The sequence below is a fragment of the Eurosta solidaginis genome, chromosome 2 (assembly GCF_040869045.1).
Source record: "Eurosta solidaginis isolate ZX-2024a chromosome 2, ASM4086904v1, whole genome shotgun sequence".
Classification (NCBI taxonomy): Eukaryota; Metazoa; Arthropoda; class Insecta; order Diptera; family Tephritidae; genus Eurosta; species Eurosta solidaginis.
The window spans coordinates 83,703,567-83,718,697 of NC_090320.1; the positions used below are offsets into that span (position 1 = coordinate 83,703,567).

Below are 15,131 nucleotides of genomic sequence, written 5' to 3' on the forward strand. Positions count from 1 at the left end.
GAATTGCTAGAAGCATTCAAAACAAATCAACTACCAAAGTTCCCATCAAGAAAAATTTCAAACAAGTAAGGAAGGCTAAGTTCGGGTGTAACCGAACATTACATACTCAGCTGAGAGCTTTGGAGACAAAATAAGGGAAAATCGCCATGTAGGAAAATGAACCTAGGGTAACTCTAGAATGCGTTTGTACGATATGGGAATCAAATGAAATGTGTTAATGAGTATTTTAAAATGGAGTGGGCCTTAGTTCTATAGGTGCACGCCTTTTCGAGATATCGCCATAAAGGTGGACCAGGGGTGACTCTCTACCCCAGCGGGTTAGGGGATCAGAATATACCCGCGGTAGGTATGCCTGTCGTAAGAGGCGACTAAACTACCAGATTCAAGGGGCTGTGTAGCGCAACCTTTCAGGTTGCCAGCCCAATATATAGCTTCTCCAAACCCAATTGTCAACCTCACCTATCCGTGGCGAATCCTGTTTCACTAACAGACGAGGCTCTGGCGACCCCAAGCTCCTCATGGAACTTGGGGGTAGTGAGGGAGGGAATGGCCTGAAGGTTTAATGTGGCCACGATAGCACTACGCTACCGACTGTCCTACACCCCAAAATCTTGGGTGTGACGTTTGATCAGGATCTACATTTTGGTGAGCATGCAGCCGCAATTGTACCGAAAATCCAGAGCCGTAATAAAATCCTCAAATCCCTTGCTGGCAGTTCTTGGGGAAAAGACAGAGAAACGCTCATTACCACATACAAAGCAATTGGCCAACCGATTGAACGCTAGGCGCCCCTATATGGTCGCCAAGCCTAAAAACTACTCACTGGAGGAAGCTACAGGCCTGCGAAAATACTGCTCTCAGAACCTCCACGGGCTGTCTTCTTATGTCCCCAGAAAACCACCTACATAATGAGCCGAGAATACTCCCCACCAGGGAGATAAATGAGATGCTAACCAAACAGTTCCTGTTGAATATCCAGAAGCCTGGGCATCCCAACAGACATCTGATTGATGAGCCAATACCGCCTAGGGGCTTAAGGAGTCATCTCCGTAAGCATTATGAGGAAATACGGCACCTGAGAACTCAGCCGTATGAAGCAAAAAAACACAAGCAGGTCCTCAGTGAACTCCACAAACAGGTGTCGGACCTTTATGCCAGGAATTGCCCGATGAATCCAGTACTCACAGAACAGTACCCAAAACTTACGGAAGAGGAACGCATACTCCCCAGGGAAACGCGAGTCACTCTAGCTCAACTTCGTTCTGGATACTGTAACAGGCTAAACTCTTACTCCAGAGTGTTAATGAGTATTTTAAAAGGGAGTGGGCCTTAGTTCTATAGGTGGACGCCTTTTCGAGATATCGCCATAAAGGTGGACCAGGGGTGACTCTAGAATGCGTTTGTACAATATGGGTATCAAACGAAAGGCGTTAGTGATTATTTAAAAGGGAGTGGGCCTTAGTTCTATAGGTGCACGCCTTTTCGAGATATCGCCATAAAGGTGGATCAGGGGTGACTCCAGAATGCGTTTGTACGATATGGGTATCAAATGAAAGGCGTTAGTGATTATTTAAAAGGGAGTGGGCCTTAGTTCTATAGGTGCACGCCTTTTCGACATATCGCCATAAAGGTGGACCGGACCAGGGGTGACTCTGGAATGCGTTTGTACGATATGGGTATCAAATGAAAGGCGTTAGTGATTATTTAAAAGGGAGTTGGCCTTAGTTCTATAGGTGCACGACTTTTCGAGATATCGCCGTATAGGTGGACCAGGGGTGACTCTAGAATGTGTTTGTACGATATGGTTATCAAATGAAAGATGTTAATGAGTATTTTAAAAGGGAGTGGGCATTAGTTCTATAGGTGCACGCCTTTTCGAGATATCGCCATAAAGGTGGACCAGGTGTGACTCTAGCATGTGTTTGTACGATATGGTTATCAAATGAAAGGTTTAATGAGTATTTTAAAAGGGAGTGGGCCTTAGTTCTATAGGTGGACGCCTTTTCGAGATATCGCCATAAAGGTGGACCAGGGGTGACTCTAGAATGCGTTTGTACGATATGGGTATCAAATGAAAGGCGTTAGTGATTATTTGAAAGGGAGTGGGCCTTAGTTCTATAGGTGCACGCCTTTTCGACATATCGCCATAAAGGTGGACCGGACCAGGGGTGACTCTGGAATGCGTTTGTACGATATGGGTATCAAATGAAAGGCGTTAGTGATTATTTAAAAGGGAGTTGGCCTTAGTTCTATAGGTGCACGACTTTTCGAGATATCGCCGTAAAGGTGGACCAGGGGTGACTCTAGAATGTGTTTGTACGATATGGTTATCAAATGAAAGATGTTAATGAGTATTTTAAAAGGGAGTGGGCCTTAGTTCTATAGGTGCACGCCTTTTCGAGATATCGCCATAAAGGTGGACCAGGGATGACTCTAGAATGCGTTTGTACAATATGGGTATCAAACGAAAGGCGTTAGTGATTATTTAAAAGGGAGTGGGCCTTAGTTCTATAGGTGGACGCCTTTTCGAGATATCGCCATAAAGGTGGACCAGGGGTGACTCTAGAATGCGTTTGTACGATATGGGTATCAAATGAAAAGTGTTAGTGATTATTTAAAAGGGAGTGGGCCTTAGTTCTATAGGTGCACGCCTTTTCGAGATATCGCCATAAAGGTGGACCAGGTGTGACTCTAGCATGTGTTTGTACGATATGGTTATCAAATGAATGGTTTAATGACTAATTTGATGACCATATCGTACAAACGCATTCTAGAGTCACCCCTGGTCCACCTTTATGGCGATATCTCGAAAAGGCGTCCACCTATAAAACTAAGGCCCACTCCCTTTTAAATAAAGGTATTAATGCGTTTGTACGATATGGGTATCAATGAAAGGCGTTAGTGATTATTTAAAAGAGAGCGGGCCCTTAGTTCTATAGGTGCACGCCTTTTCGAGATATCGCCATAAAGGTGGGCCAGGGGTGACTCTGTTGTTGTTGTTGTAGCTGTACTTCGCACCTAACAGCCGCGGCCGATCACAAATTGTCATCAATATCCTCTAACGGGAGTCCAAGGAAACTTGCTGTTTCAACAGGGGTGGGACCATAATGAAAGGAGTGTTAGAGGCGTTGGTTCCCCTTACAATTAAAGAGATGGTTGGTGTCATGTGGGGACACATTGCAAGCGGGGCATACTACGGGTTGATTCTGGATAGGTAAGAGTTTAACCTGTTGCAGTATCCAGAACGAAGTTGAGCCAGAGTGACACGCGTTTCCCTGGGGAGCATGCGTTCCTCTTCCACAAGATTTGGGTACTTTTCTTTGAGTACTGGATTCACCGGGCAATTCCTGACATAAAGGTCCGACGCCTGTTTGTGGAGTTCACCAAGGACCTGCTTGTGTTTTTTGCTTCATACGGCTGGGTTCTCAGGTGCCGTATTTCCTTAAAATTCTTACGGAGATGACTCCTTAAGCCCCTAGGCGGTGTTGGCTCATCAATCAGATGTCTGTTTGGATGCTCAGGTTTCTGGGTATTCAACAGAAACTGTTTGGTTAGCATCTCATTTCTCTCCATGATGGGGAGTATTCTCGCCTCATTATGTAGATGGTGTTCTGGAGACATAAGAAGACAGCCCGTGGCGATTCTGAGAGCAGTATTTTGGCAGGCCTGTAGATTCTTCCAATGGGTAATTTTTAGGCTTGGTGACCATATGGGTGACGCGTAGCACGTAAACGGCTGGCCAATTGCTTTGTATGTAGTAATGAGCGTTTCTTTATCTTTTCCCCAGGTACTGCCAGCAAGGGATTTGAGGATTTTATTACGGCTCTGGATTTTCGGAAAAATTGCGGCTGCGTGCTCACCAAAATGTAGATCCTGATCAAACGTCACACCCAAGATTTTGGGGTGTAGGACAGTCGGTAGCGTAGTGCCATCGACGTGGATGTTCAAAATGGTCGACATTTGGGACGTCCATGTTGTAAATAAGGTCGCGGAAGATATAGTCGGTGATAATGCCAAGTTTCGCGAGGCGAAAAAACTGGAGAGATCAGGGAGGTAGCCGTTTATTCTGTTGCAGAGCTCATCGATCTGTGGGCCTGGGCCTGTGGCCATTATTATGCAGTCATCGGCGTATGCAACGATAGTAACTCCTTCTGGTGGTGAAGGTAGCTTAGATATGTAGAAATTAAACAAAAGTGGGGATAGGGCACCACCCTGTGGCACCCCTTGTTTAATTCTTCTTGGTTTTGATGTTTCGTTTCTAAATTGCACCGATGCCTGCCGACCACCCAGATAATTTGCGGTCCACCTTTTATGACATGGGGGAAGGATAGACCCTTCCAGGTCTTGCAGTAACGTGCCATGGTTGGCCGTATCAAAAGCTTTTGATAGGTCTAGCGCTACGAGTACTGTTCTATGGTGGGGGTTTTGATTTAAACCGCAATTTATCTGGGTGCTGATGGCATTTAGCGCGGTGGTGGTGCTATGGAGTTTTCTGAAACCATGCTGATGACTGGCTAGCTGCAAATTTGCTTGGAAGTAGGGGAGCAAAATGGCTTCAAGCGTCTCTGCTATGTTAGCTGGTTTCCCAGGTTTTAGTAGCGGGACCACCTTGGCCATTTTCCATTTTTCGGGTATCACAAAGGTGGAAAGAGACAGGTTGAAGACATGTGCCAAGTATTTGAAACCCTCTTTCCCTAGGCTTTTAAGCATCGGCATGGCTATGCCGTCTTGGCCCACTGCTTTGGATGGTTTAGCGTGACCAATGGCATCTTCAACCTCTCTGGCGGTGATGGTAATTGGTGACGCGCTGAATTTATGTTTATTTGCGTGTCTGTTGGCCCTCTGTCTATCTTTGTCGACCGTAGAATGCATTACAAATTGACGGCAGAAAGCGCTGGCGCATTTTTTCGAATCCGACAGCACTTTATCGCCGAAGGCAATGAAAATTTTGTCATTGTGCTTAGACGGATTCGATAGGGACTTTACGGTGGACCAAAGTTTACCCACACCGGCAGAGAGGTTACAACCTCTTAGGTGCTCCTCCCATTTCGCCCGCTTGTGTTCATCCACAAGCTATCTGATGCGTTGGTTTATATCCCTTATTTGGGGGTCGCCTGGGTCGAGCTGTCTTATAAGGTCACGTTCTCTCGATAAATTTGCGGCCTCCGGCTGGAAGTGGGGCAGAATTTCGGGAACTCTCCCGGCTGGAATGAAACGTGCCGAGGCGGATTCAATGACCTTGCGGAAAGCACGCTCACATTGGCGGGCATCAGTCGGGATAGGGAGGGCAGCAAAGAGGTTGTCTGTAAAAGATTTGTATACGACCCACTTTCCTTTTTTAAAGTTTATGAAAGTGCGTTTTTCTGTAACGATGAAGTCGGCGGTACGCTCGAACGAAATAACTATAGGCAGGTGGTCGGATGCCAATGTTACCATCGGATGCCAGTTGACGCAGTTTACGAGTTCTGCGCTCACGATTGAGATATCCGGCGAACTGTGACAGCTTCCTACCATACGTGTGGGGGCGTCTCCGTTTATTGTGCAGAACGTCGTTTCTTCTATTTGATCCGCCAACATCTCACCCCTACTGTCCGCCCGCAAGTTTGAATGCCATAGATCGTGATGGGCATTAAAGTTGCCTAAGATAATGCGATTGTTGCCAGTGAGTAACGCGCTAATATTAGGGCGGTATCCACTGGGGCAACAGGTGGCAGGAGGGATGTAGATGTTGATGATTGCTATGTTTGCATCGCCTGACCGGACAGATAGGCCTTGACGTTCTAAGACATTGTCCCTGCGGTCGATGCCAGGATCAAATATATGATATTGCACAGAGTGGTGTATGATAAACGCGAGGCCGCCTCCGTTTCCGCTCATGCGATCTTTTCTGTGGACATTATTCCCAGAGCAGGTTTGCAGTGCAGATCTTGCTGTGAGTTTAGTCTCTTGAATCGCTGCAATCCGGATGTTGTGCCGCTTCATGAAATCGACTATCTCCGTGATCTTCCCAGTTAGTCCATTACAGTTTAACTGCAGAATTCTGAAGTGCATAGGGGGAGACGTCGCCACTCTGGGAGTAAGTGACGGGTGACTACGCCTGGGTTGAGGAAGGCCAAGACGCAACTGCTGTTGTGGCGCTGGGACTGGGCGTCCTTGGGCAAGCGTTGGGGTACCCGGTAGATTGGGGTTTGCGACCTGGCAACATGGCGCAATGAAACCCGTCGGGGGGTTGCCGTCGCGGAGACCAGAACATCTAGGAAAGTGGCACCGCCCAAGGCAGGAGCTGCATTGGGCGGATGTCGAAAACATATATATTCTGTGCTGGCAAAGGCGTAGACTACGGGACGCCCTTGGACGTGAACAGCAAGGAGCCACAAAAGATTTATAAAAGTTATGTGGACGTCGGGTTTTGGGATCAAGCCCAGAACAACCTGTCCGATGCAACCACCCCTTACACGAGACACACTGAACAGAGTATGACCGTCCTAAAAATATTCTTTTCCGGCAGATGCAGCAAAACCATTTCTCAGGACCGGGGTCAGGAGACGGACCCGGATTGGATTCGTTACCCTCCCGGAGCAAGAGAATATGGAGCAGTCCCGCTGCAAGGAGCTGCTGGGAGGATGACAATTTGTGGGAGGGCCGCAACAAATTAAATGGGGTTACACTGAAAGGACTGTCGGGAAAAATCCCGAGTCGCTCCTGTACATAGAACCGACTGCCTTGGGAAGCGTCTAGAATGTGTTTGTACGATATGGGTATCAAATGAAAGATGTTAATGAGTATTTTAAAAGGGAGTGGGCCTTAGTTCTGTAGGTGGACGCCTTTTCGAGATATCGCCATAAAGGTGGGTCAGGGGTGACTCTAGAATGCGTTTGTACGATATGGGTATCAAATGAAAGGTGTTAGTGATTATTTAAAAGGGAGTGGGCCTTAGTGCTATGGGTGCACGCCTTTTCGAGATATCGCCGTAAAGGTGGACCAGGGGTGACTCTAGAATATGTTTGTACGATATGGGTATCAAATGAAAGATGTTAATGAGTCTGTTGAAAGGGAGTGGGCCTTAGTTCTGTAGGTGGACGCCTTTTCGAGATATCGCCACAAAGGTGGGCCAGGGGTGACTCTAGAATGTGTTTGTACGATATGGGAATCAAATGAAAGGTAGTAATGAGTATTTTAAAAGAGAGTGGGCCTTAGTTCTACAGGTGCACGCCTTTTCGACATATCGCCATAAAGGTGGACCAGGGTGACTCTAGAATGCGTTTGTACGATATGCGTATCAAATGAAAGGCGTTAGTGATTATTTAAAAGGGAGTGGGCCTTAGTTCTATAGGTGCACGCCTTTTCGAGATATCGCCATAATGATGGACCAGGGGTGACTCTAGAGATATCGACCAAAATGTGACCAGGGTGACCCAGAACATCATCTGTCGGGTACCGCTAATTTATTTATATATGTAATACCACGAACAGTAGGGGGTAGGGAGGGAGGGAATGGCCTGAAGGTTTAATGTGGCCACGTAAATCGTTCCCGAGATGGTCGGGCTAGTACCTTAATGGTGCTATGGTACCGGAGCGTACCGGATTTGTATCCGGCAAAGGACCATCACATCGATGACACTCCCCAAAGCCTTCGGGGAGCAACTTTATCGCTACAACAACAACAACAACAACAGTATTCCTGGCAAGATTCCAAGGGCTTTTGATTTCGCCCTGCAGAACTTTTTCATTTTCTTCTACTACCATATTAGGTAGGTGTCACATCCATTTTACAAAGTGGTTTCTAAAGTTATATTTTGCGTCAATAAACCAATCCAATTACCACGTTACATCCCTTTTTTCATATTTGGTATAGAATTATGGCATTTTTTTCCTTTTTCGTAATTTTCGATATCGAAAAAGTGGGCGTGGTCATAGTTGGAGATCGGCCATTTTTTATACCAAGATAAAGTGAGTTCAGATAAGTACCTGAACTAAGTTTAGTAAAGATATATAGATTTTTGCTCAAGTTATCGTGTTAACGGCCGAGCGGAAGGACAGACGGTCGACTGTGTATAAAAACTGGGCATGGCATCATCGCCCATTTTCACAGAAAGCAGTTATCGCCATAGAATCTATGTCCCTACCAAATTTCACAAGGATTGGTTAATTTTTGTTCGACTTATGGCATTAAAAGTATTCTAGTCTAAATGAAAAAGGGCGGAGCCACGCCGATTTTGAAATTTTCTTTTATTTTTGTATTTTGTTGCGACATATCATTACTGGAGTTGAATGTTGACATAATTTACTTATATACTGTAAAGATATTAAATTTTTGTTAAAATTTGACTTAAAAAATTTTTTTTTAAAGTGGGCGTGTTCGTCATCCGATTTTCCGATATTTAGCGCACACATAGTAATAGAAGTAACATTCCTGCCAAATTTCATCATGATATCTTCAACGACTGCCAAATTATGACTCGCAAAAGTTTTAAATTACCTTCTTTTAAAAGTGGGCGGTGTCACGCCCATTGTCCAAAATTTTACTAATTTTCTATTTTGCGTCATAAGGTCAACCCACGTACCAAGTTTTATCGCTTCATCAGTCTTTGGTAAGGAATTATCGCACTTTATCGGTTTTTCGAAATTTGTAGTCCGATTTCGTTCATTTTATGTAGCGATCTGAGATGGGTGCCCAGGAAACTACATACCAATACCCATATCTTCAAGATACCTCAAAATTTACTCAAGTTATCGTGCTAACGGACAGACGGACGGACGGACGGACGGACATGGCTAAATGAATTTCTTTTTTCGCCCAGATCATTTTGATATATAGAAGTCTATATCTATCTCGATTAGTTTATGCCGTTACGGATTACCGTTATGCGAACAAAATTAATATACTCTGTGAGCTCTGCTCAGCTGAGTATAAACAAGTAAAGATGTCTAAGTTCGGGTGTAACCGAACATTATATACTCAGCGTGAGCTTCAATTGTACTTTTCATTTCAGATAAATTACTTTTCTACATAACACGTGACACCGCCCATTTAATAAAAATGTCTCCCCATTTCCTCTTACAATAAAACTTGATAAGTGAAATATCATTGATTCAAAACTATTTTTTTTAAGTTATAGCTTCTTATTCTAGTCTATGACTCTTTTAAACTTGTTTTATATCTAAGTTGCCGTGGTCTTTACCCGATCCCGTCCATTTTTACTAGAAATATTTTCTTCTATAAGGAAAATATGTGTACACAATTTTATTACGATCCGTTAATTTTTCTTCGAGTTATGGCTCTCGAAACATAGAAAATGGCTTAGTCATAAAAGGGGCGGTGCCACACCCATTTTCAAAAATTTTAGTGTTTTCCAATTTAATGTTATAATTCAATTTAGAAAGTAAAATTCTGTTGATACAAAGCTTGTTTTCGCTAAGATATACATAGCTTATTATTTTCGTCTACGACCCTTTTAAAAATTGTTTATATAAAAGTGGGCGTGGTCTTCAACCGACCTCGTCCATTTTTTCTAGAAATATTTCCTGCTATAGGGAAAATGTGTGTACCCAATTTTATTACGATCCGTTCCTTTTTCTTCGAGTTATTGCTCCCGAAACATACAAAATTGCTTAGTCATAAAAGGGGCGGTGATTTTTTTTCTACTTATTGTTATAAATTCACTTGGAAAATGAAATACCATTGATATAAAGCTCTTTTTTGCAAAGATATAGCTTATTTTATTCGTCCACGACCCTTTTAAAGATCTTTTATATATAAGTAGGCGTGGTCTTTAACCGATCTCGTCCATTTTTTCTAGAAATATTTCCTGCTGTAAGGAAAATTTGTGTACCCAATTTTATTACGATCCGTTTTCTTCGAGTTATGGCACCCGAAACATAGAAAATTGCTTAGTCATAAAAGGGGCGGTGCCACGCCCATTTTTTAAAATTTGAAATTTTTCCTATTTACTGTTATAAATCCACTTTGGAAATGAAATACCATTGATATAAAGCTTTTTTTTGCAAAGATATAGCTTATTTTATTCGTCGACCTTTTTAAAAATCTTTTATATAAAAGTGGGCGTGGTCCTTAACCGATTTCGTTAATTTTTCTTCAAAGCATACCTTATAGTAAAGATAACCTCTCTTCCGAATTTTGTTACGATAGGTTTAACGATTTTTGAGTTATGATTAATAATATTTGTAAAATTGATTTTATCACAAGTGGGCGGTGCCAAGCCCATTTAAAAAAATTTTTTTTGTAATTTTTACAAGAGTCTAAATATCAGTCATGTCAAATTTCAACATTTTAAGTGTATTATTTACTAAATAATCAGGTTTATTGTGTTTTCCAAAATGTTATATATATAAAAAGTGGGCGTGGTTATCATCCGATTTCGCTCATTTTCAATACCAATCTATTCTGGGTCCAGATAAGCTCGTGTACCAAATTTTGTGAAGATATCTCAATATTTACTGAAGTTATAGTGTTAACGGACGGACGGACATGGCTCAATCAAATTTTCTTTCGATACTGATGATTTTGATATACGGAAGTCTATATCTATCTCAATTCCTTTATACCTATACAGCCAACCGTTATCCAATCAAAGTTAATATACTCTATGTGCAAAGCACGCGGTAGGTATACCTGTCGTAAGAGGCGACTAAAATGCCATATTCAAGGGGTTGTGTAGCGCAACCTTTTCAGGTTGCCAGTGAAATATATAGCTGCTCCAAACCCAATTGGCTACCTCACCTATCGGTGGCGAATCCTGTTTCACTAACAGACGAGGCTCTGGCGACCCCAAGCTCCTCATGGAACTTGGGGTGGGGAGGGAGGGATGGCCTGAAGGTTTAATGTGGCCATATAAATCGTTCCCGAGATGGTCGGGCTAGCACCTTAATGGTGCCGTGTTACCGGAGCGTACCGGTCTGTATCCGGCAAAGGACCATCACATCGATAACGCTCCCCAAAGCCTTCGGGGAGTAACCTTATCGCTAACACAACAACAACAACAACTGCAACTCAGTTGGACATCTAGCAAATGAGAGTTGCAAATCCAAACGAGAGTTGTGTGCTTGCTATGTATGTGAAGTAGTGGGTCATAAATCATCAAATTTTCCAATAAAAAAAGATAGCGCGACGGAAATTTGTATCATCCCAAATTCACCAAGGGAAGAATGCAAAAGCTACTACACACGAATAGCAAAATCAAAATGCTCATGTTTCGAACCAAAAGAAAATTAAAATGGTCATGAGCATTCATAACAGACCAAAAATGCCAATTCAATGTTTATGAATAACAGAAAACATATGGATGCATTTAGCGTTTACAAATCCAACTTACCTATAGTTAGACGGCGACATTCTCCTAATGGCAACCACTGTGGTGCTGCTTCGCCAATATACTTTTGCGATGGCAGATATGATCCCTCAGTTCTCATGCGATCGCAATATTTTTTGGATTCCTGGGATCCAGCTAAAACATTTATTAGTTTAAAATATTTCCAAAAGCTCACAATTTTTTCTTGAACAACAATGAGCACATCCATTTCATAATAGACATAGTCTATTTGACCGTTAACAGTTTTTGTAGGGTTAGCAAGTTCTTTGCTGGGTGCGTTAAGAAAATGTATACCCAAAGGCATAACACTTTGCGTACTTATATCTTTAGTTAAAATAGTACGAGATGCATTATTTTGAACTGTATCAACCTCTCCAAATACTTGACTAGTATTATTATTCAAATTGAGCAAGGTTGCTTCGTCATAACTATTGGTTGTTGATGACACAACTACTGTTTCATTTTCAATGATAGATTTTTTAATTTCTAAGCGTTCGTTTACGATAATACTTCTTGAGGGACTTGTGGGATCAAGTAATATACTTTCAGATACGCTAGATTTAGATCGTTCCTGTTTTAATCCCAATTTCGGTGTATTGTGAAGTGTACTTGACGAAAATAAAGCTACAGTATTGCGTGTTTTCGGATGGTGATTATCAATTGATGTATCGGCTGGTGATGGTGTAGTTCTCGATGTGACTCTAGTTTTTTGTAGCCGTTTGAGTTTGCTTTTACGTCCCTGCTGTTTTTCGCTTCTTGATTTTGAACTCTTGATAGTAGATATATAACTCTTTGATAATGATGCTGTACTAAAATGTTCGGATTGGTTGCTTATATTTCTCTTCTTTGTTGCTTTTTCGCACGTTTTGTGTGTTGATTTTATCTTATTTAATAACACAATTTTTCGGTTTCGGATTCGATGATAATTTGTTCCTTTATGCCAAGATGTGGCCAAAGCTAACAATTTTCGCAATCGTTCCTCTTTTCTCTGTTTTGAAACTAATGATATTTGCTGCCGTTTTGATTGCAGCAGTACTTTGCGTTTTACTTTCAACTTTTTATCATTACTCTTCTTGTGTTCCTGCGATGTCTCAACCCCTACGTCTACAAAACACTTATTTTCAGGCTGTGTGTGTTGCTTGGTATCAGCATTATGCAGTGTTTGAACAATGTAAATGCTTGGTTTCTTTTTACGTGATGCATCTAAATACTTTTTAAATTTTTCATATAATTGCTTTTTAATAGGATCAGATTCTATCACACTCTTTTGGGCTGTAGGCGGTAAATCAAATATGAAGTTATTATTGTCACTTGGAAATATGTTTGGTGATGGATTGCTCCTCATTTCACCATCAACATCACTAATTGATGAGCGGGGACATGTTGACGTATCATTTGAATTATCTACCTTTAAGTAGCGGAAAAGGGTTTGACGTCCAGGCGCTGAAAGTTCTTCTGCACATCTTTCGATGGATTTTTCCTTTTCGGAATTGGAGATCTTGCATACTACTTTAATTTCCGGTTCTTTTACAATCGGTTTGTTTTTAACGATAGGCATAGCACTTTCGCTTCCCTCATCCATCAGTATAGATCCGGACTGATTCAGCTTATGGGCTATATTTTCACTGAAAATTAAATTAATGCAATTAATATAATTGACTAAACTCTATTTTTTGCAATTAACATCCAAAAACATTTTTGTCGGTTCTCAATTTGAGCGCTAAAGTCTTGAACGTTACTTCTGAAATGCATATCAAATAACCGCTGCTTAAACTTAAATGAACGTTTTTATTGATTGAGAAATTTCGTTTTCTTACACAAAAATAACATAGTGTCATTCACCCTCTCACTGCCATGGGCGATCTCGGTTAGAAAAACTTTCTTCTAATTGAAAAAAACTTGTTTATAAAATTTTGATGTTGTATGCTACCACCGCACCAGGGCGGCCGCAATTTGGCAAGCACCCCGAGTGTATTTCTGCCATCAAAAGCTGCTCAGTGTAAACTCACCTGCCTTGCAGATGACGTCCGGAGTCGGTAGGTCGGAGGTTATCACGTCTTACATTTATATATTTTTATTCGCCCTTTTATGTATTCAACGCACCCATTATAAGTTGGGCTGACATTTTTCCGCTTTTCGCAAGGAGACTCTGGATTTAAGCGCAACTTCACTGGTCCCTGGATTTGTGTTTCTGGTGTGAAACAAATAATATTAGCCTTTCGATGCATGATTAGATTGCTAGTAAACCACACACGCATGTAAACACCAAAGCAAGCAGCCACACATACATGTAAACAGCGAAGCTAAGAGCCGATCTCTGGTAAGAAATGGTTTTCCACACTGGACTTGAAAAGTGGCTTCTGGAAAGTGGAAGTGAGGCAGGAAGACAAGGAGGAAACAGCCTAAAATGGTGGAGGTGGTCTTTGGCTATTTTCAGTAATACCCTTTGGACTATTCTGAAACAAAGTCCCAAGAAGTGTTTACTGTTTGCGAAGGAAGATAGTTACTCAGGCCAAAATAACGACGCAGGGCATCTGCACGGCGAATTAAAAGATAGAAGCAGTAAAGGATTGGCCAAGACCACGGAATCTGCATGGATTAAGAAGTTTCCTTAGGCTGTGCACATATTACCGATGATTTGTATCAAATCAGAACGAGAGGAGAGAGTGATAAGCGGTGTAAAATATGCGCATAGTTTAAAGTATTTTTAAAATTATATAAAGTTGTTAAAGAATTGTGAAAAAAACATATAATATAACGGAAAAAGGTGACTTTAATCAGTGGACAATAACGTTCAGCAGTTTTTTGAAACCAAAATCTGTGAATCGCATTTTATAAATTCATTGTCTTCATGTTGAAAGTAAAATGGAAAACAATGCGTGAAGTGCGAAAGCAAAATACGTGGAGAAGTAACGGAAATTAGATGTGAAGGTGTTTGTGGTAAATATTACCATTTAACAACATGTTCTGGTTTGGATCAATACAGCGTTAATAAGCTTGAAGACGCTGAGGTTTATGTGTACCGATTGTGTGCAATACGTGCAGAATGTGAATGACATCCTAAAACACATGCCATTGGTGGTAAAGCGAAATGGTTAACATCTAGCGGAGTATAAAGTGAGTTCAATAACGCTATGCAAAAAGCTCAGGAGCCGTGTGAAAGAAGTGTAAAGGAAGTAAAAATAAAATAATTTAAAAAAAATGTTTAACTTAAACGGTTTTATTGAAAACAATACTTACATTAAGTAATGATAATAGTGAAAGATAGAAAATAATTGGGTAGGTCCTAGGTACTAGTCATCGCACTCCTCATCAATCTAGGGCGTTGATCAGAAAAATAAATAAAAGTGTTGGGCGCGTGAAATTTCTAAAAACATGAAGCGTAGCATAACCGAATTAAGGTTCAGTTGATCATACCATGAAATTTCAATAGAAATTTGACGCGGCCCACGCTTTTATTTATTTTTCTGATGAACGCCCTAGATTGATGAGGAGTGTGATAACTAGTACCTAGGACCTACCAGACCAGTACAAGTACAAGTATCAGTACCTCAGTACTTCGAAAAATGAGTACAAGTATAAGTATCGAAGTACTTGTACTTGAATTGTTGAAGTACAGGTAAAGTACTTGTAAGTACTTTCGGAGTACTTTGATAAGTATTGAGCAGTTTTGAAGCGAATCAACCAGCACACTTACGATCACCTAACGTTGACAAAATGGCTGAAGAAGAGTTTTACAGGTATTTTAATGATACATCAGCAGATTTCAATATGCTTCAGAGTTATCCTCTTATGAAGGAC

General features: G+C 41.6%; 1 protein-coding gene across 1 annotated transcript in view; it reads right to left on the reverse strand.

Annotated features, from left to right (window-relative positions):
• Positions 1–15,131, reverse strand: part of LOC137240047 (uncharacterized) — a 267,048-nt gene that overhangs the window by 128,890 nt on the left and 123,027 nt on the right. The window contains exon 5 of the mRNA XM_067765949.1: positions 11,334–12,955. Coding sequence (XP_067622050.1) covers positions 11,334–12,955 — 1,622 coding nt within the window. The remainder of the gene's footprint in view (positions 1–11,333; positions 12,956–15,131) is intronic.